Source organism: Bos indicus, chromosome 3 (genome assembly GCF_029378745.1).
Source record: "Bos indicus isolate NIAB-ARS_2022 breed Sahiwal x Tharparkar chromosome 3, NIAB-ARS_B.indTharparkar_mat_pri_1.0, whole genome shotgun sequence".
Taxonomy (NCBI): domain Eukaryota; kingdom Metazoa; phylum Chordata; class Mammalia; order Artiodactyla; family Bovidae; genus Bos; species Bos indicus.
Genome location: NC_091762.1, coordinates 106,957,782 through 106,980,001, shown reverse-complemented (window position 1 = coordinate 106,980,001; position 22,220 = coordinate 106,957,782). Strand labels below are relative to the sequence as shown.

General features: G+C 42.3%; 1 protein-coding gene across 22 annotated transcripts in view; it reads left to right on the top strand.

Annotated features, from left to right (window-relative positions):
• MACF1 (microtubule actin crosslinking factor 1) overlaps positions 1-22,220 on the top strand; it is a 340,946-nt gene that overhangs the window by 199,545 nt on the left and 119,181 nt on the right. For 21 of the 22 annotated variants that reach the window (XM_070786801.1, XM_070786798.1, XM_070786806.1 and 18 more), the window contains 11 exons: positions 1,060-1,238; positions 1,930-2,068; positions 2,707-2,900; positions 3,915-4,077; positions 4,797-4,880; positions 7,599-7,706; positions 7,902-8,000; positions 9,471-9,623; positions 9,926-10,014; positions 12,613-12,748; positions 16,531-21,900. In XM_070786801.1, coding sequence (XP_070642902.1) covers positions 1,060-1,238; positions 1,930-2,068; positions 2,707-2,900; positions 3,915-4,077; positions 4,797-4,880; positions 7,599-7,706; positions 7,902-8,000; positions 9,471-9,623; positions 9,926-10,014; positions 12,613-12,748; positions 16,531-21,900 — 6,714 coding nt within the window. The remainder of the gene's footprint in view (positions 1-1,059; positions 1,239-1,929; positions 2,069-2,706; positions 2,901-3,914; positions 4,078-4,796; positions 4,881-7,598; positions 7,707-7,901; positions 8,001-9,470; positions 9,624-9,925; positions 10,015-12,612; positions 12,749-16,530; positions 21,901-22,220) is intronic. The other variant, XM_070786804.1, reaches the window with a different exon arrangement.

Genomic DNA, 22,220 nt, shown 5'->3' with positions numbered 1-22,220 from the left:
TCTGTTTTATGTTTGGTTTTCTGACCATGAGGCATGTGGGATCTTAGCTCCCCAACAAGGGATCCAACCCACACCCCCCTGCATTGGAAGGCAAAGGCATAACCCCTGGACTGCCAGGGAAGCCCCTGTGCAAATTACTTCTCATCCTTAGTTTCCTTTCTCAGAAAATGGAGATAGTACGAGCCTCCATCCATAGAAGAACTATAGATGGAGATCTGTGACATTGTGCAGGAGGCAGTAATCAAGACTATCGCCAAGAAAAAGAAATGCAAAAAGGCAAAATGATTGTCTGAGGAGGCCTTACAAGTAGCTGAGAAAAGAAGAGAAGCTAAAGGCAAAGATATATACCCATTTGAAGGCAGAGTTCCAAAGAACAGCAAGGAGAGATAAGAAAGCCTTCCTTAGTAATCAATGCAAAGAAATAGAGGAAAACAATAGACTGGGAAGGACTAGAGATCTCTTCAAGAAAATTAAGATACCAAGGGAACATTTCATGCAAAGATGAGCACAATAAAGGACAGAAATGGTATAGACCTAACAGAAGCTGAAGATATTAAGAAGAGGTGGCGAGAATACACAGAAGAACTATTCCAAAAATATCTTCATGACCCAGATAATCACGATGGTGTGATCACTCACCTAGAGCCAGACATCCTGGAATGTGAAGTCAAGTGGGCCTTAGGAAGCATCAGTATGAACAAAGGTAGTGGAGGTGATGGAATTCCAGTTGAGCTATTTCACATCCTAAAAGATGATGCTGTGAAAGTGCTGCACTCAGTATGCCAGCAAATGTGGAAGACCTACTATCTAGAGTTTAATGTAATTCTTTTTGTCTTTATACTGAAGGTATGTCTGTAGTCAAGTCAGTGTTCAGAATTTATTTGTTTGTATTCTTTGCCTTGCTCTGCCTTCATTGGCTGTTGCCTGGTTTATTTCATCATTCTCCTATATATGACATTTGGTCTGTTTCTGATATTTTGCTGTTCTAAACTAGGACTTCTTGCTAACCTCTTGGTTCAATTCTGTCTCTGTGTTTGTTGTGTGTCTTGTTCCTGATAGCACACTCAAGCGGATCTGCAGCAATTGAGGGCAGACTTGGATGCTGTTTCCATGAAATGCAACAGCTTTCTCCATCAGTCCCCATCTGGTTCCAGTGTCCCAACTCTGCGCTCAGAACTCAATCTGCTGGTGGAGAAAATGGACCATGTGTATGGTCTCTCCACTGTCTATTTAAACAAGTGAGTGAGTGAGAATTTGGGTCAAGAGGGCAATGTTTTCCATTTGGATGGGGAAAATAAAAGTACCTGGCATGTTTCATGAACAATGCAGGGGGATTACAGGTTTTGAAGAGCTTGTGCTCATAAAAAGAGATCTTGGCTTTAATTCCAAATAACATGGAGTGGGTTCATTTGGGCTGCAATGAACAAATGCTGGGAACACAGAAGGGGAAAAGAGAAGTTGATTTGCAGTTTTATGACTATTTTGAATCTCATTTCTGTTTGATTAGATACTTCTTTTTAAAACAGAAAAAGGGACACTAAAGAAAGAGAAATTGAAATTTTTATCTAAACCGTGTATTAGGCTTTGAGGGTTTTTCCTCTACCCACACATCCCCACCTGTGACCTTGAGGAGATCTTGGAGTCTTCATGGTTTTGAGTGGGTTTCTGTCCCCAGTCCTCTTTTCTTGTGAGACCCCCACCATATGCACACACACGTGTGTGTGTGTCCCAGTGTCCTCCAAACTATATTTTAATTGGCTTGAATTGGCAGTACATACACTATGCTTATCTTTGTGAAACCCTGTCGTCATTTAGTAGCGATGACGTTGATTTTGACAGCTACGGTCGGTGACTCTCCTGGTAGCGCTCCAGGTCCGAAGCCCAGCTCTTAAAATGCATGTACTAATGGAGGTGATTTTATCCTCACAGGCTGAAGACAATCGATGTTATAGTGCGTAGCATCCAGGATGCTGAACTCTTGGTCAAAGGTTATGAAATCAAGCTGAGTCAAGAAGAAGCAGTACCACCAGATCTTTCAGCTCTGGAGTCCCATCGGTCTACATTACGGGTTGGTTTCTCCTAGTTCCTAGTTTGACTTAACATACTCATTGCTTGGGGTTAGCAGAGAAATGCAGTTTTGGATGGCATGCCACTGATTAAAGTTTGCATTCAAATTAGGCAATATATTATATTTAATGTCTTTTTACGTAGGTCCAAAGAAGAGAGGATCGAGACATATATCTAACTGCAAAAGGGAGATAAAGGACCATGCTTCTCTATTTATTTTTTCCCTTTTCTCCTCAGTAGAGTCATAGTGTAATTGGATACAATCAATGGTTATGCTGTAAGTTTGTAAATCACTTAGCTCTTACTTCCTTTGATGCTCACAAGCAACTCTGTGAGGTGGCTAGAGGAGAGAATTTTCAGATTGGCTAAGTGGCTTGTCATGGTTTCATAGCTTATAAGTGGTGGAATCAGGTTTCAAACACTCAGGTTTCAAACAGGTTTCTTGCACTTTTCTCTACTGGTTGCCTAGTGTGCCTGAGGACTATGGAGGCATTTCTGGCACAAACACTGTAGAGTCTGGGTTTGAATCACCGATGTAACATGGAGCCAGCTGTAGACAATAACTTGTTTTGTTCCTTAGTCTGAGTCCTTTTTATCATGGAATATATTTAACCTGTTGCTCTGCTTGTGTTTTTATAGCACTGGCTTAGTGATGTGAAGGACAAGAATTCAGTGTTTTCAGTCCTGGATGAGGAAATTGGCAAAGCCAAGGTAGTGGCAGAGCAGCTGAGCCGTCTGACCCCAGAGCGAAACCTGGATTTGGAGCGCTGTCAGGAAAAAGGTTCCCAGCTACAAGACCGTTGGCACCGGGTCATTGCCCAGCTCGAGACCCGGTGAGTGATAGCCCCACCCTTTTGTTCTAGGGTTCAGAAACTAGGTTTTAAATGAAAATAGAGTTATTTCTGTGTATGCTTATTTAAAGGCAGAGATTGGTCAGAATGTTGTCCAGAATGTATCCTGTCACTTGATTTCACACTGTCACTTAATTCCTGCCCCATCCTGACTGACTCCTGCCTTTAAGTAAGCATGCACTCACTGACCAGGGGACACCTGCGTCCCCTGCAGTGGTAGCACAGAGCCTTAACCACTGGACCACCGGAGACTTCTCTAGCTTTGATACTTAATATGAGTCATTATTCATTGTGGGGCTTTGCAGAATTTCTTGCTTCCTTTTCATTCGCTAATTTAGTGTTTTTATCTGTTACTTGAGGTTCTGTTTTTGATGCCCGATTTAAATAGGGAAGACAGAAAATCGCCTCAGGCCAGTCTACTTAGGAAAATATATAGGGAGAGGGGTGATAGAGACTCATGTAAGTTTGGATTAATTTTCTATAATTGAATTATTATCCCGAGGCTAGTTAGACTAATAAAAGTGGTATAAGAAGCTGTTACTGGAATTAACAGTAACTACTATTTTTCACCCACTCTACCCCTACTTTTCTCTCCAAGAAACCACAGTGAGTCATAAATCATGGCTGTACACTCTGACAGGTCCTCTATCATCAGGAGGCCAAAGTGTACAGGCAGTACTACCTTATTGGCAACCCCAGTAATCCTTGGCAACATAGGTGAAAAAATTGACAAGGATTATCACAGGATGCCAGGCTTCAAAGCAGTTTCTAGGTCAGCAGCGCACGCCTGGTTTCTACTTACTTCTCACCCACAGAATACTGGGTACATGCATAGCTCCCACCCAGTGTTGCATTGCTGTTCCCTCGAAATAAAGATGTATTCCTCTGTGGTCAAGCTCAGCTGGAGGCATGGCTGGGCTAAACAGGGAATTGCCTTGTTTACTTAGTTGTATTTATACCAAGATATCTGATAGTAGTTTCCCTTTGCTTCTGCAGCCAATCTGAGCTAGAAAGTATCCAGGAAGTCCTGGGAGATTACCGAGCCTGCCATGGAACTCTCATCAAATGGATTGAGGAAACCACTGCCCAGCAGGAAATGATGAAGCCAGGCCAGGCTGAGGACAGCAGAGTACTCTCCGAGCAGCTCAGCCAGCAGACGGTGGGTGTGGCCATGGCCCAGTGGAAGTCGCAGGGGGAAGCAACTAGCAGTTAACTTCCCCCCAAATATCAAGACCTTCTGAGCCTCTTCTGAAAAGGGTTCAAGCAGAATGGTCACTGTCCTGAGTTCCCATGAGTATATATTGAAAGCACTGGTCAATATTGCATTTTGTTTTGCTAGGGTTAGAATATAGGAAATGAAAACCCAGGGAAGCTATGAGTTGAAGAAAATTATTTCATTCAAAGCTGTTTTTATATGTTGGTATTTTGAGGGATTTTTTTTTTTTTTGGCTCCCTTACTTGAGCCAATTACTTAATCTCTTAGTGTTCTGCTTTCCTCAGCAGTAAAATGCATATAGTCCATCGTTTGTTCAACTGCCCTCATAAGGTTTTTGTAGTTAGGATTAAATGAAATGATACATGTAAATTACTTAGAACAGCGATTTTCAAAGTGTTGACAGCCAGAGTAGCAGCTTCAGCATCACTTGGGAACATGTTAGAAATGAGAGTTCTCATTTGATGATGAAAGCAACTCGAACCCAAATCTATCAAGTCAGAAACTCTGGAGATGGGACCCAGCAATCTATGTTTTATCCAGTGTTCTAGGTGATTCTGACACAGCTAAGGTTTGAAAACCACTGCCTTAGAACGTAATAAATGCTTACCTGTTTCAGTGATGATAATGACAATGATAAAAGGTTGTGATGTTTTGGTTCCTAGGAGCTGTTTGCAGAAATTGAGAGAAATCAGACGAAACTGGACCAGTGTCAAAAATTTTCCCAGCAATACTCCACCATTGTAAAGGTAATGCTGCCGGTCCTAAAAGTAACGTAAATAGTCTCCAGCTTGATCTGCGTGTCACTGGAGGTTTTATTTTTGGACAAGCAAGCAGATTTCCTGCTCTATCTTTAAGTTAATGCAGGTGTGTGTTTGTCATGGCACATATTTGGGGATGCTCAGAGAGGTACCAGACAAGAGATGAGTTTCGAGGAGTCTCCATTTGACTCCTGAATGGGTAAATGACAGGCCTCTTAAACTTGCCATGTGAAAAACAGAATGCTTGGGTTTTCTTCTCAACACACTTCTCACTGTCTTGCATATTTCAGGAAATAGTGTCGTCATTTGCCTTACTGCTGAGGCAAAAAAAGCCCAAAGAGTCATTCTTCGTTCTTCTCTTCACCTTGAACTTTATGTTTAATAGCAGTCTGGGACCTAGGTGGGTCCATCTTGCCATGTTCCCGGGTCTGACTGCGCGTCACCGCCCCTCCTTCCCCACCTTCCCAGGTTCGAATCTAAGTGAAGAACCTTCTGGAGCTGCTCCAGCGCTCTGAGCTGCTCTCTCACTTCTGCTCCTGCGCACTCAGGCTCTTTTCCTACACAGTAGCCAGACTCACTTTCTAAGAACATACTGCATGTCATGGAACCTCGGACACTGTTGGTTATGAGCCGTGTTACTTTATGCACTGCCCGAAAAGGGGAAACTCCACCAATTATGCAGATGCCAAGTGAGACATTTTCCAATTTTAGCGATACTAAAATGCGAGGGAAATGTGTACCTTGCCATAGCTGAAACGTGATAGATTGGATCCTGTCACTCTCCTGCTCGGTACTGTCTCATGACTTCTTGTCATACTCATACTGAAATTCCAAATTCTTTTATAGTTTATCAGGCTATGCAAGATCTGGCTCCCTACTCCCTATTTCTCTGATAAGGTCTTTAAAGAAAACTGACCTGAGATTCTTCTATATTGATTTGTTGATTATCATATGCCTTCCCACTAGAATGGAAGTTCCAGGGGAGTGAAGTTTTTCTGACTTGTTCCCCACTATGTGTGTAGCACTCAGAACAATGGCAAGCACGTAGTAGGTGCTCAGCAAATAGCTTTTTAATGCATACATTTCTTTAGTTAATAACAGACTTGGTATCACAAAGAATTGAGTTCAAATCCTAGCTTTGCCATTTTCCAGGCTTAAGACTTTGAGCAAACATTTACCCCTTAGAGTTTCTATTGCTATGTCTGCAAAATTGTGAATAGTAGCTACCTCACTGAGTGATTGCAAAGATTAAATGGGATAATTTATACATAGGACAATGCCTCAAAATTAAAATACGTTCAGTAAATGGTAGCACATGCTTTTATTTTTATTAGCATTTGGTTGTTAGTACTACTGTGCTAAGTTGCTTCAATCGTGTCCGACTCTTTGTGACCCCATGGACTGTAGCCCAACAGGCTCCTCTGTCCGTGGGATTCTCCAGGCAAGAATACTGGAGTGGGTTGCCATGCACTTCTCCAGGGGATCTTCCTGACCCAGGGATCGAACCTGTGTCTCCTTTAGCTTCTGCATTGCAGGCAGATTGTTTACCACTGAGCCACTGGTGAAGCTTTTTTTTTTTTTCTTCAATAGACTGCTTAAGCACTCATTCAGTATTTTCCTCCTGCCTAGAATTTTCAAAGTTGACAACAGAAAGCAAGACATTCCAGGCAAAAGGAACTTCATAATTAAAGGCACAGAGGAATAAAATACAATGATTATATGAGGAAATAGTAAATTCTAGCTATCCTGGTATAGCTAGAAATTATATCATACATGAGAAACAGCGATTATAAAAACTGAGAGAGGAGATTGGGATCAACCCATGAAAGGCCTTGTTCAGTTCCTTTGTGTTTACCATCTATTCTTGCTCCTCAAAATGTGGTCTTTGAACCAGGAGCATTGGCATCACTTGAACTAATCAGAAATGCATAAGCTGCATTTTAACAAGATCCCCAGGTGAATGTTGGTATTTGAGGAGATCTCTAAGTCATTGAAAACTTTCAAACAGGGAAATGAAATGGTTATCTTTTTGACTTTGGAAAAGTTATTCCAGTAGCATGACAGAAAATAAATTGGAGGTGTGAGTCTAAGAAGGAGAATAGGAGGCTGTTGCTGCATCATGTGAGCCATGAAGAGGGCCTGGACCAGGGCAGCACTCCAGAATTGCAGAGGAAGTAATACAATAGCATGGCAGCACGAGAAGAGCATTAGTTTAGGGATGGATGGAAGACTGATTCCAGTCCTGACTGTGTTGCTCACCCGCTGAGTTAATTAGGGAGACTCACTTCCTGTCTCTGGGCCTCAGTCACCCTGTATGTGAGATGAAGGATGCGGTCAGCACTCAACAAATTGCCAACTCAGGAGTCTGCAGACCAGACCCACAGGCTAACTCCAGCTTGCCTGCCCACGAGAAAAGGCCATTAAAAAATAATAATAATACCTCACAACACATGAAAATTATATTAACTTCAGCTTGCAGTGTCTCTAAGTCATGTTGTATCATTCCCAGCCGCACTCTTTCCTTCAGTTACTGTCTAGGCTGCTTTCACTTGCAGCGGCAGAAGTGAGTAGATGGTATGGCCTTTTCAGAAAGTTTGCTAACCTCTGTTCTAAAGGATCATCAGCATGGAAATGCTGCGATGCTACTGCATGATGTGTGTGAGCCCTAAGCCCGGCGTAAATGCAGTTCCGTGTCTTCCTCCCCAGGACTATGAATTACAGCTGATGACATACAAGGCCTTTGTGGAATCGCAGCAGAAATCCCCGGGCAAGCGCCGTCGCATGCTGTCCTCTTCAGATGCCATCACGCAAGAGGTGAAAGGAGGGGGTGGGCAAGGGTGTGTTCACTGTCCTCAAGGAAGGATTCGCTCGTCGGGGCCTTATGATTTGACTGCTGTTGAGTGTGTGACTTCATGAAAACTTCCTCTTTTTGTCAACTATTTAAATTGACTTGTTTGGCAGATAACTTATCTAAATTGTTTTTTTTTTTTTTTTTTTTTTGAATCATAGTTCATGGACTTAAGGACTCGCTACACAGCATTGGTGACCTTAACAACTCAGCATGTGAAATACATCAGTGATGCGCTCCGGCGGCTGGAGGAGGAGGAGGTGAGGACAGCTGGTTCTAGATCATCTTGAGTGTAGAATAAAAAATCCTGTACCTCATCTGTCAGGATTTAAAGTGCACACACCGATGCCGTCCATTGTGTACAGTACTTGCATTCCACGAAGTTGCTGGCTGCGCTGCACCAGCCAAACAGAGAATTCTGGTGCCCATGGGAACACAGGGTTAGGTTCCTGCCAACTTGTGGTCAGTGGGTAACACACAGCCTGATTTTATGTGTGTTTTTGTTTAAAAGCACTTTACCTAATGCCTGTGTGCTAAGTCGCTTCAGTTGTGTCTGACTCTGCGACCCTGTGGACTGTGGCCCACCAGGCTCCTCTGTCCATGGGGTTCTCCAGGCAGGAATACTGGAGTGGGTTGTCATGCTCTTCTCCAGGACTTTACTTAATATATCTTGCTGATTCACTAACACTGAACTCATATCTAAGAGAAGCATAACTCACAGCTGAACAAATCTTATTAAAGCACATTTTCTCTCCAAGGCACATGACAACCTTCTGGTGAATAATGAGGACTGACTGTCTTGTGTCCAATGCTCCCACTTCCAGGTTTTGTTATTATAGAAACATAAGCATTAAGAAAGAGCTGTGAAGAGAGATCCTTAATAAAGCATAATTTGTTCAAGGGAAATATTGGAGATATCCAAATTCCATATGATAGAATGCAATGAAACTGTTAATGAAATGGATTTAAATGAACTGACATAGAAATATACTTATAATACACTATTTGAAGAAAAAAAACAAGTTTGAATTCTATGGATAATTAGGATTTCAGGAAAAACAAGAGTGTGTACCACAGAGGTACAAAATGAGCGTAAAAACAAGTTTAGAAATATTCTGTACCAAATTCCTGGGGAAATGAGGTTAAAGGGACATGTATTATGCATTTCAGATTGTTTGAATTTGTTGTAATGAGTATGCAATCTTTCTGTAATTATAAAAATCTGTGTTTTTGCAAAATAAGTTTACACATATTCAACAACTCTTAAAAAAGAATTGCTCTTGGAAACATTAACCTGTGCCAACTTTTGCCTACATAAATTGGCCAAAGTTTTTCTTTATGTCAGTACATACCTCATTTAATCTCTGTAGATGTCCATCTCTTCACTTGAAAATCAAAGAATTAAAAAAAAAAGAAAATCAAAGAATTATAAAAATAAGATCCTATATGTGAAGGGCTTCTTAAAATTAGTAAATAACTACTGACTGCACATCCCATAGGAAAACAGCGTGCTTTTCTAAGAAGAGTGCCGACCGAGGCATAATGAACTTAGCCATTGGTGTCACACAGGCACCAGTGAGCAACGCTGGGGGTGGGGTAAATCATGTTTAACTTGGGGTTATTGGAGCTACTGATGGAGATAACTTTCATGTCTTTATTTTAGGAACTCTGAATCAGGCCTGTCTAGTAAGACATTGACCAAGATACTGATTTTCTATTTCCTCTTCTAGAAAGTGGTAGAGGAGGAAAAACAGGAGCATGTGGAGAAGGTTAAAGAACTTTTGGGCTGGGTATCTACCCTGGCAAAGAATACACAAAGCAAAGCTACCTCACCCCAGACCAAAGAACCAACAGACATTGAAAAGGCTATTTTAGAACAACAGGTGAGTGGAAGGTCCCTCTATCACTTCCTTGGTAGCATAGTATGAGATTACTCATTAGATGGGATAATATAAGGTACATATGGGCCACTCAAGAATGATTATTATCTCAGTAAATGTTAGCTTCCAGGACTTAAAGAAACTGAAGAAGTCATCTTATTTGTGTTTCTGCTTTCTAAACCACTCTAGATAGTGGTAATGAAAATCTTACCTAAGCTAGGTTTTCTCCCTAGGATTTTATTTTAAATGACTTGATTCTTCAGTTTCTTGGGCTCTGAAGTTTTCTCTTTTCTTCTACTACATAGGTTCTGGCAGAGGAGCTGACAACCAAGAGGGAGCAAGTCTCTGAGGCCGTTAAAACTTCACAGATCTTCTTGGCCAAGCACGGTCACAAGTGAGTCATAAATGAGATATTGTGGCACATCTAGAGGACTGGATCTTAATGACTAAAATTCAAGGTCGTGATGAGAACTCAGGCTGGAGAATTCAAGGTGGCAGGAGTCCGATTATGAAGAACTTTGTAGTTCACGCTGAATTTACATTTTATGTGTCAGCTATGAGGAGAGCTTTTGAACCTGATCAGGCTGTTCATAAAGGTTTCTAGAACAGTTTCATAGAGAATGTATAGACATGAGGCACAAGTAGAGTCCTCAGCAACCAGTTAAGAGGCTATTCTGACAATACAGGCAAGAAATGATGAGGTGGAGAAGAGACAAAGATTCAAAAGATATTAAGGATGATGAACTTACAGGGCTTTGTGACAAATGAAAATGATCAGATGTAACTCCCAGGTTTCTGGCTTGGGCCACTGGACATTTGGTGATGCTGCTAAACAAGATAGGGAATACAGGAGAGGGTGTGGCTTGAGGGGTAAGAAGGCCACTTTAGTTTCAGATATTATGAATCTGAAGAGCCCACAGGACATCAGAGGATAAACCTCTAATATGTATTTAGAAGTCCCTGATACATTACTTATGCCTCAAGTGGTTCCACTAAAGTTGTCCAGTGGCAGCTATATGTGTAAATTTAGAATTTATGAGAGAAATTTGAAGTGATAGAGATTAGCATAGTAAAAACCATGACTGGATTATTTTACAAGGGTTCAAGGGCTTCTCAGCCTATAAAGGAGCCTTAGAGGAGTAAGAGGAAATTATGAGTGAAACCTCAGAGCCCAAGGGAGAACAGAATTCTAAAAAGAAGGAAATGGTCAAAAGTCAAGTAAAGGTAAGACATGGCTATTAACTTTGGCATGTTGGAAGTTTTTGGTGACTCTGGTGAAAAGTTGGGGAATGATGTCAGATTTAAAGGAATGGGGAGCTCGTGAGGCAAGAAAGATAGTGGTAGTGAAATTAGACTACTCTTCCGAGGAGCTTGTTGTGGGAAAGGAGAGAAATAATAGAGCAAATACTCAGAGTAGAATTTATGATCAAGAGAGAGTTTTGGTTTTTTTTCTTAAAAGATCGAAGGGACTTAACTGTGTTTATGAACTATTGACTCTCAAGGACTAAAAGGGAGAGAAAAATTGATATCATGGGAGAGGGGTTGCAGAGGATGTAGAAGAGGATAAAATTCATCTGTGGGTAGAAAGTACAGACTTAAGTAGGAGTTGAGGCAGCTTTTCCTCTGAGGTCTGGGGAAAAGGAGATTAGGGAAGGTATGCTGCTGATGCTGCTGCTAAGTCGCTTCAGGTGTGTCCGACTCTGTGCGACCCCAGAGATGGCAGCCCACCAGGCTCCACTATCCCTGGGATTCTCCAGGCAAGAACCCTGGAGTGGGTTGCCGTTTCCTTCTCCAATGCATGAAAGTGAAAAGTGGAAGTGAAGTCGCTCAGTCGTGTCTGACTCTTAGCGACCCCATGGACTGCAGCCTACCAGGCTCCTCCGTCCATGGGATTTTCCAGGCAAGAGTACTGGAGTGGGGTGCCATCGCCTTCTACAGGGAAGGTATAGATATGGGTAAATATGCCAGAAGTAAAGTCAGAAATTAAGAGAATTAGTGCCCAGTGGTCTGTATTTTCTCTTTGAAATATGTAAAGAGGTTGTTTGCTGAAAGTTAGAGTGTGCGCCAAGAAGATTGTCAGGAAGCACTGAAGTCTGGTAGTGGTTGGACCAGGAGGACTTCTACATGATTTTGGAATCCCCCCACTAGATAGACTTGGTCTGCATGTGGGATCAGAGAAGTCAAAGGGTTTGATTGACCTGGGGTTGGAGTCTTGTTAGTGAGGAAAGAGTGTAACAATAACAGTGAGGGATTGATCGAGAAGGTGGACTGTGTGATGAGAAGAAAAGATAATAGATGTAGTAAGAGAAATGGAGAGGTCAAGGAAGGTTTGGTAAATCAACAGGTCGTTTTAAGATGAATCATAAGATTCAGTCTCAGGAACACAATGTTTTGAAAGAATGAGAAAAGGAACTTGCAGAACTCACCAGATTCAAGAAAAGGGTCTGAAGAAAATCTGGTAAAATACTAAACTTTGGGGAAAGTTGGATAGTTAGGTAATGAGTAAATGAGTTTGTTGTATCCTTCTCTTTTGTCTCTTTAAGATATTTCATTTTTAAAAGAGAAGAGATACAAGAGTAAAGGAAGAAAGCTAGCCAGGTAGGATTATAATCAGAAGTTATAATCAGATAGTAGATTCTTTGTTTAAAATGTCAGAAGTGGCATAATTTTAGAGGATGGCAGCATCTAAGTATGGATGAAGCTGATGTGGCCCGGAGGCCATTTGGATTGGGAAGTTCGCTGGACTACAGGTATAGAGTGTTAGATAATTGGTGACATGAGCATTAACATCAGCAAGAGTCATCTGAGAAGACAGAAAAACTATGAGCTAGATGCCAAAGTGTTCGGTGAGTATGGGAGACTGACCAGATGGCCCATCACAAACAGTGACAAAGAAGAATACTCTCCAAGGTGGAGATGTCGTTTTGAAACAATAGAGGGGAATTGGGGGAAAGGTCTTTCTCTAAAAGAGCTTTAATGCTTCATCTTCTAGGCTGTCAGAAAAAGAGAAAGAACAGATATCTGAGCAATTGAATGCCCTCAGTAAGACTTACCATGATCTTTGTGAAGGTTCAGCAAACCAGCTTCAGCAACTCCAGAGCCAGCTGGCCCAACAGACAGAACAAAAGGTACTTTGAGTTTTTCTCTCCAGGTGTTGGAAAGGTACCTTGGGAACAGTATGACTGCAGCTTTGCTGATTGAGAGTCATGATCACTAGCTTTCCATGACCGGTGTGACTTAATTTTTAACCTCACCATAGCAGCCATTTGTCTCGTGTTTCTTTATTGGGGTTCCACGATGTGTTGGTCAGTCAGCATCACTAGAAGGTGCATATGGCTAATCCTTTAGACCTGCTTCACCATTGTGTCATCTTGCATTTTGTGGCAGACCACAGTCAAGGAGAACCTGAATTTTGTGTCATATCTGATCAGAAGGCAAAATGGTTACTCTGTGGCATTGTCACCAAAAGACAGCAGGGAGTTCTGAATATTGGGAAGTAAAGTCTGTGGACCTTTTCCCCACGCTCCCCCCATACTTTTTTTTCCTGTCTACTAAATAAATGAGAAATGTCAATTTCCAAAACAAACTGGTGGATTAGCTGCACTGACTGAGACGCTGGTTCCCCTTATCCATAGTCACCCCATCATGTGACATCTTTACCAGTTACCACCATGTTCATTGCCTGGACCACATGGAAGTTGTTACATTCCTGCTGGTTGTCCTGAGTTCTTCCTGGATACTTGTGTGTATATGTAAACTTACCATATTATATACATGTGTCTCTGGGACATATATGTGTGTTTGCCTGCTTATTTCCTATGTTGTGAAGCAATGGCCAAATTCTGTGAGGCAATTTAAGCTCCTGTGGCAATCAGATTTGGTCTAGATAATGCTCAAAATGATATTTAGACAAAATATGCTTTGACTTTGATCCTTAAATTTGTATAGCAGGAGCTGGAGTTATACAGGCCACAGTGTAGAACCGGCTGTGATTTATTTGAGAGCAGATTTCCAAAACAAACGTGCTGGTTCAGCACTCTGTTTGTGAGGTAACCCACTTGTAATGGCTTATTGCTTCACCATATACGGGAGTACATGAAGAGTTTTAACAAAATTGCTTGCTGAGAACATCCAGTTCTCATTTTGAAAGGTTAAAAAAGGGGAGAAAGAAAGAAAGAGAGTCAAGCTGCTGAGCACCACTACATTGAGCATGATGTGTCCCCTGTTACCGTTCGTGTGTTTCATGTGAAGTATTGTTCTGATTAACTGACATCCTTGCTTAGAAGTTTAACTAACCCTTTGGAGTTTAAGCACAAATGCACAAAGGGAAAAGAGGACGACCTGTTTGGGGTTCTTTTTTTGCAAAAAACAAACAGTCGCATGCTGGACGCTAACACCAAGCTTACACTGTGTGTGCGATACGGCTGAGCTGCTCCGTAAGGCTCTATCTCTTATCTGCCCAAGGCACACCCTGCAACTCTGGTAAGTAGAGCCGTTTATGTTTTCTTTCCTCTTCTCCCTCTATTGTCTTCTGCTTGTGTAGGTCAGAATGCTCGTGTTTGGTGGGGCCGAAATGAATTTCTCTGGATCATATCCCAGCTCAGTGATTCTTGCCTGTCCTCTAATTATGAGGGTGTTAGAAGGAACAGTCTTTTCTCTTTGGCTAGACTCTAATACAAGCATGTCTGAGAGTCCATGAACTCACAGAAGAAATTAGATATCTTTCAAAGAATCACTTTCTTTGTCATATTGTCTGCTTCTGAACAGCCTTTAAATGAATTTTGTAAATGGAATTTTTCATATATTTCAGAGTCGCATACCACAAGGGGGATTTTCCCTTCAGTCCCTACAGACAAGATAGCCAGTAGATTCACATAACATACGTTTGCCTTATGCAAGTTAAACTCTACATCCTGGGTCAAAAAACAAAGGGAGGATGAAGAGTAACACATAATATTTTAAACAGTGTGAAGAATTCTCAGTTATTGCATTATTTGAACAAACATAGTACGATGAAGATGCAGTCCAGACCTGGGTCCTCATTTGCTATCTATTCTCCATCTCTGATGCTGCTGCTGCTAAGTCACTTCAGTCGTGTCCAACTCTGTTCGACCCCATAGACGGCAGCCCACCAGGCTCCCCCATCCCTAGGATTCTCCAGGCAAGAACACTGGAGTGGGTTGCCATTTCCTTCTCCAGTGCATGAAAGTGAAAAGTGAAAGTGAAGTAGCTCAGTCGTGTCCGACCCTTAGCGACCCCATGGACTGCAGCCTACCAGGCTTCTCTGTCCATGGGATTCTCCAGGCAAGAGTACTGGAGTGGGGTGCCATTGCCTTCTCCGCCATCTCTGATAGTATGCAGCTAATCCAGGTTGAAATTCTCAGGGCATATTCTTAAAATCTGGGCAAAGTAGGTTAATGATTTTAAGGATTTCCTTACTGTTTATTAGTTTATTCATCAAATGTTTCTTGAACTGCTGATATTAGTCCTAGACATCCAATGGGCAAAGCACCTGCTTTTATGGAGCTTGCTTCTCACCGAGACAGAAATGAAGTACATTATATGGGAGGCAAGGAGGTGACTGACAGTTGCTTCAGTAAAATCTTCCATGGATAAGAGTTAAATAAGGACAAATAAGTAATACTGATCAAAGAGGGACAGATATAATCATGTATGGAAGATGAAGATGCTGAACACTAACAAGAGGAAGTAGAAAGTTGGAGAGTGATAAAAGCAATGTGTTCTGAGTGGTAAAATACTCGAATGACTTAACTTCTGAATAACATTCTGCCTTGAAAGGCTTCAAAATAGGACTTCTTCAGAAACTGTTTTGAGGCTTTTTTATAAGGATGGTGTTGACAGTGTGTAAGGCTGGCCTTATTCTGTGTCCTCAGTACTGAACTCCTTTGTAAGATGGAACTCTGCTGTGCTTCCTCTTACTGCTCCCCTGGATCTGACTGGCGAGAAAGTGGAGTAGCTTGAAATTTAGAGTCAGTCCTTGGTTTGATTCTGGAACTCACTTGTTTTGTGACCTTGGACAAGTTACCTAATCTCTGTGTACCTCATTTTCTTATCTGCAGACTAAAAATTAATTGCCTTCATAGGATTGTTGTGAGGATTAAATGCCACTGCTTAATAAATATAGTAAGTGCCCAGTAAATAGTAGCCATCATTGTGATGACTGTATTACCTGTTCTAGCCTGGACTAGAGGAAAATTTATTAGTGGTTTCAGAGTCAAGGGACCCTAGTCTGCTCTTTCCTTGACTTGCTGCTTCCAATTCCTAGAGCTAATTTAACTCAGAGCTGTTGCCATGGCAAACGCTAGCATTGGCCACCAAAAATGTGACCACCCTAGTTGCTGAACACCTGCCTGAGTAACATACACAGGGCCATCTACTGAGCTTCACAGCTGTTGTGTGGCTCTTGGGCTGCTTATATCTGTCTTCTGACCCCATGGACCGATCCCGCTGAACTCCTCAGCAGGGAAGTGCTACTTCAAGAGTCTTCTGCATGGATCGCAACCCTGAGAAGTTGTTATGTGAGGTCGAATTCTCACTTTGGGGGAACTGGTATGTCTGTAAGAGCCTTTTTGGTGATTTAGTCTTAGAAATAGCTGTCTCCTTACTTTCATTGCTTGCTACTTTATAGAGCTTGTCACTCAGATGTGCTTAATGCTACCATCCTTTGGGTAGTCTGTAGACTTCTGTCTATGTTAAACATTCTATAGATTAGAAAAAATCTTTTTTAGTATTAACACTGCCAGGCTTCAGGATGTTTCCTACAGGTTGGGGTTCATATCAGGCTGGGTTTTTCTTGTGGTCAGAATTTGATATACTGTAGTTCTTTGAATGACTCCTTTCAACAATTGTGCTTCTCTGATTCAGTGTTCTTGTTCGTTTTTTCTTGTAGGGCTGCAGAGCAGTGGCTGGGGTGATTGACCTAGGCACAGTGGAGATATTTCCCATCTTCAGAGCAATGCAAAAGGGCCTCGTTGACCAAGACACAGGCCTGGTGCTCCTGGAATCCCAGGTTATCCTGTCTGGCCTCATTGCCCCTGAGACCTGTGAAAAGCTGTCTTTGGAGGAGGGCCTAGCCAGAAACCTCATTAATCCTCAGATGTACCAGCAGCTCCAAGAGCTACAGGATGCCCTGTCCTTAATCAGCAGGTTCACTGAAAACAAAGGCCCTCTTTCTGTGGCAGAAGCAATTGAAAAGAAAATAATCAGTGAGAAAGTTGGACTGAAAATCTTAGAAGCTCACCTGGCAACTGGAGGTTTCAGTCTCCCCAATGATGAGAACTGTATTAACCTAGAGGAGGCTTTTCACCAAGGCCTCATTTCTGCATGGCTTCACTCAGGGTTAGAGTCCCACCTGAGATCATCCAAGAACTTGATAGACCCAAACACAGCTGAGAAAATAGATTTATTGGATCTGATGCAGAGATGTATTGTCCACCAGGAATCAGGATTGAAATTGCTGCCTGTCAAGCAGTTGGCAGGGGGAATGGTGAGCTTGAAATCAGGCCGGAAGGTTAGCATTTTCCGTGCCGTTCAGGAAGGGCTGATAGATAGACAGGTTACCGTCCGGCTGCTGGAAGCTCAGCTTTTTGCTGGAGGCATAGTAGATCCAAGAACAGGACACAGACTTACAGTGGGAGAGGCTGTGAGACATAACTTGATTGACCAAGATATGGCCTGTGCTCTCCTCATAAGGCAGCTTCAGACAGGAGGGATCATAGATACTGTCACTGGGCGTAGGCTGACAGTGGATGAAGCAGTGAGCCATGATCTGGTATCTGCTAAGATTGCCCTTGTGATTCTGGAGTCCCTTTGGTCATTCATGGGTTTGCTATGGCCTGAGTCTGGAGAGATTCTCCCAATCACAGATGCCCTGGAACAAGGTATTGTGTCTACAGAACTAGCTCATAAAATCCTTAGTGACCGACAGCATATTAAAGCTGTATTTCTACCAGCAACCACAGAGATTTGGTCCTGGGAAAAAGCAATTGAAAATGGTATGTTAGACAAAAGTCTTGCTAATAACTTGAAATCAGTTTGCATCCCCGATGTGATGCCCCACATGCAATTAGCAGACTCTTTAGAACGAGGCAAGTTCAACACAAATCCTGGAACAGCAGGTGTGCTGTGTAGCACAGGCCAAACCGAGGGTGCCACAAGCCATAACGAGAAGCTGCTGTTTCAGCTGATGACTCACAGCTATATTAACGTGAGGGATGGGCAGAGGCTGCTCCTGTTGGACAATGAGCTGATAGAGGCACTAACAGCAAGAGGTGATCAAACAGGTCCTCCAGAAGTGTTTGGAAGTGGGCATCAGAGGCTAGAAGCTGCTGAGAAATTACAAGAAGCAGTGAATGTGAAAATGATGGAAACTTTCTGTGATGAGCTGAGTGTGAGGTCACATGAGTTCCAATTTTCTTCTCAAAGCAAAGAAGATGCCGATCAGGCAAATTGCACTGAAGCAAAACGCAAGAAGATCGTTGTAGAAACAGAAGGCTCTTCTATAGAGAACCCCCAAATGGACCTGTTTGTAGGGCAACAAAAAGTGGGAAACCCAAATGTTGATACTTTGAATGTCATAGATAAAGTCAAATCAGAGTTTAAAAGACAGTTGTTTGGTACCAAAAAGGAAGAACAAATAGAAGTGTCTACCAGAGAAAATGTCAATAGAGAATTTCTCCTTACAGTACCTCCTGAGAAAGCAGAAGATGTGACTGTGGTGGAGGACAAAAACCTACTTTCTGTTGAGTCACTAAAAGAAGAATGGCAGATTCTCAGAAAGACTTCCCTGACGTGTCAGAAAGAGCAAGCAAACACACGTGAAACTGAGTATACTCCAGGTGAAACTGGAAGACCTCTTGTAATACCCCAAAGCAAAAAGTCACAATTTCAGGTCGAGAAAACTCTAGCTTTAGAATCAGAACTCAGGTCTGAAAAGGATAAGACTGTTCTTTCTCTGGACAAGAAGAAAGCATTAAGTGAGTCACCTTTGGGTAGGGATGACCATCAACAAAGTCCAGAAAGTCACAGCATGGCAGGTGGTAGCAGGATGATGACAGACAAGGAAGCTGATGGCAGTGAAACTTCCCTGCCATGCATTGCTGCTTCAGAGTTGCTTGAAGAGGCTACCTTGAATACATTAGCCGCACAATTAGTAGAGGGCGGTATCCTTCATGAACAGACAGGCCAAAAGCTCTTACTAAGTGAAGCAGTAGCCCGAGGCGTGGTGCCCAGTCACGCTGCTGTGAAACTTATGGGAAAGATGAACATGTTTCGGGGATTCTTTGACTCTCAGACCTGCGAGTCTTTGACAACTGAAGAAGTCATTGATGAAGGTCTGATGGATGAGAAGTTGTTGCACAATGTCCTCATGGCAGACAAAGCTATAAGTGGTGTCTTAGACCCTCATGCCCACACGCTGTGCTCTGTGAAGGAAGCAGTTGCCATTGGACTTCTTGACACACAAACAGCCACCAGAATTTTAGAGGGGCAGGTGGTGACTGGTGGGATCATTGACCTGAAACGAGGCAAAAAGGTTTCAGTTACTTTAGCCTCAAATCTTGGCTTGGTGGACAGTGCTGACCAGCCAGAGCTTATAAATCTGGAGAAAGCTTCCAAAGGCAGAGATGCTGAAAACACAGTTAGGGGGAGATTAATTAGCTTACAAATGGAAACAACTGGAATTATGGACCCTGACAACAAAGCCCCTTTAACAGTCATGCAGTCCATTGACAGAGGACTTTTGGAGAGAGATGAGGCCATTCAGTTGTTGACAAAGCAGGTGGTAGATGGAGGTATCATTCACCATATATCTGGAATGAGACTTTCTGTTGATAATGCCTTTAAGCATGGCATCATTGATGAAGACTTAGCCAAGGAACTCAGAAAAGTTGAGACCTTAAGCCTCCGTCAGTTCTCTCATCCTGAAACAAAGGAAACTATTTCCCTCTCTGAAGCCATGAAATTAGATCTTGTAACACCAGACTTGAAGAGAGAAATCCAAGAAATTCAGGCCTTCACTGGAAGCTTTGTAGATCTCATTTCTGGGCAGCAGTTGACCCTGGCAGAAGCTGAAAAGGAAGGACGATTAACTAATAAAGCAACACTGTCATCAGAAATGATGAATGGGATTATAGATCCTGAGAGTTACAGAATTGTTCCCTATTCAGAATTAGTAAAAAAGTGTAAAATTGATATTGAATCTGGACAGAGATATCTAGAAGTAATTCCCTTTTCAGACATTAAAGATGGAGCGAGTGACAAAGTACTTACGTTGTCTCAAGCAATTAAGCTTGGAAAAGTAGACTTTGCAGCTGCACTGAAGGTTCTAGAAGCCCAGGCAAATGCTGGGGGAATCATAGACCCTGCCACAGGAAAAAGATTGACACTGTCATCAGCTCTGGAACAGAAATTAGTAGATGAAAACATGGTCAGAATTATTGCATCTCGTCAGGTGTTGGATGGAGGAATTATTGACATATTCAGTAATCAGAGAGTGACTTTAAAGGAAGCTATTGAGAAAAGACTTATCAGTCCTGAACTGGCAACTATAATCCAAGAAGATACATTTAAGTTCAGTGATCACCAGGCTCACATTGAAAAGCAAGATGGAATAGAAGTATGTGAAATAAAGAAGCAGTTTCTAAGAAAGGAAATGTTAATTGCTCATAGTCAGCCTGCTGAAATGAGTTGTGGTAAAGGAGAAAGTGAGAAATTATCTCAAATTGAAAACCAGTCTGCACAAAAAAACATTAAAGTGAGAGTTTCTAATGGGGAGGAGGCAAAAAAGAGCAGGGAAATTTCATTAAAGGGATTGGAATGCGATGACCAAAATAAGAGATCTTCTCCAGATGCTAAGGAATCTTTGAGTGTCATAATTCCTAGTGATGGTAAAGATAAATCACTGGGCCAAGATTCAGAGACATATCTTCAATCAGAAATTTGTGAATTTAACCCCAAAGAGGTGGCTTCTACAACCATGGAAAAAAATACAAACGAAGAGCAAGAAATAATAGTACAAACAGAAATTATTTCTCATATGAAACAGCCTGTATCAGGTCTAGATTCTAAAGAAGTAAGGGAAAACCAAGGAGGAATTATTTCAGAAGTGCAAGAGTCAAATCATGAAACTTTAGACAAATTACTAATTCAGCAGGTTATACAGAAACCAGTGAAAACCACAGAGAAGGGTAAGGGAGGGAAGAAGATTGTAGAAGAAGGCATCAAGACCCGCGGACCAGCAGCTCTGTCAGAAGAAAAGCTGAATCAGGAAACTATTAGTGATGACCGTGACCCCAGTATAGAGAATCAGTGTACGGAGATAACTGCGCGTGAAAAGGGGAAAGCGACTGACAAGGGTCTGGGCTTTTCTGTTGTTGGTGAAACTGAAGACTCTTCTTCCCAAATGACACCCAAAGGAATTTCTATAAGAAATCAAGATGCTTTAACCTTCTTCAACTCTAATCAAGTCAGTGAATCTCAAGAAATTATTGTTGGGCTCCAGAGTGAACTACTCTCCTCTTTGATCCCAAGGCCTGAAGGATTGTACTACCAGGAACCAGTTGGAGGAGTCCAAGTTGCAGACACAGCTCCAAGTTTCACAACAGACAGGTCTTTCCAAGGAACCACCAGACAGGAGACCAATTATCATCAAGATTCTTGTGTTACTTCTAAGGTTAGACAAACCAAAGATCTGCCTTTCTTATCTAATGAATATAAAGAAAAATCATACCAAGAAGTACCTTTTGACTCAACAAGCACTGTTAAATTGGAAGAAATGAGAGTAGGCTCCAAAGAAGTCAGTAATCTGGAATTCTCAGACAGAAAGGACTTTCATCCTCAGGACAACAAAAGTGATCATGAACATGGCAGAATTCTTGAGTCTAAAATAGTGACAACTCAGGAAATACCTGGAGAGGAATCCCTACGAATGTCAAACCTTATAGTTACAGGTGCAGAAGTAGGGTCCTTTGAAGGCATAGTGACTCAGAGAGTTCCCAGAGTCTCGGTGTCCCTTCTCCCAGAGAAATTGTCCAGAGAGGTGTCTCAAAAAGAGAATACGGGACAGCAGGAGGCCACCATTAGTCCTATTCCAGACACCAGTGAAGAGGAGAGGCTGCCCCCGGTATCATGCCCCACAATGAAGATGGACGAGAAGACACCACAGGAGAAGCTCAGAGCGAGCCCTGGCAGCGAACAGACCCCCTTGATGACTGTACCAGGGGGAGCGAGTGTGAACCCGGAGCCCTTCAGAGCTACTAAAGTAAGTTACCCAGTGGTGTATTTGTGTGTGTGTATGTACTTGTTATGGCTAATTTCATGCTAAAACTCTTGACTGGATACTGAGCTTTCATGAGGAGCCTGAAAGGCTGCAGTCCATGGGGTCACTGGGAGTCGGACACGACTGAGCGACTTCACTTTCCCTTTTCACTTTCATGCATTGGAGAAGGAAATGGCAACCCACTCCAGTTTCTTGCCTGGAGAATCCCAGGGACGGGGGAGCCTGGTAGGCTGCCGTCTATGGGGTCGCACAGAGTCGGACATGACTGAAGTGACTTAGCAGCATACATCTGCTTAAGGACA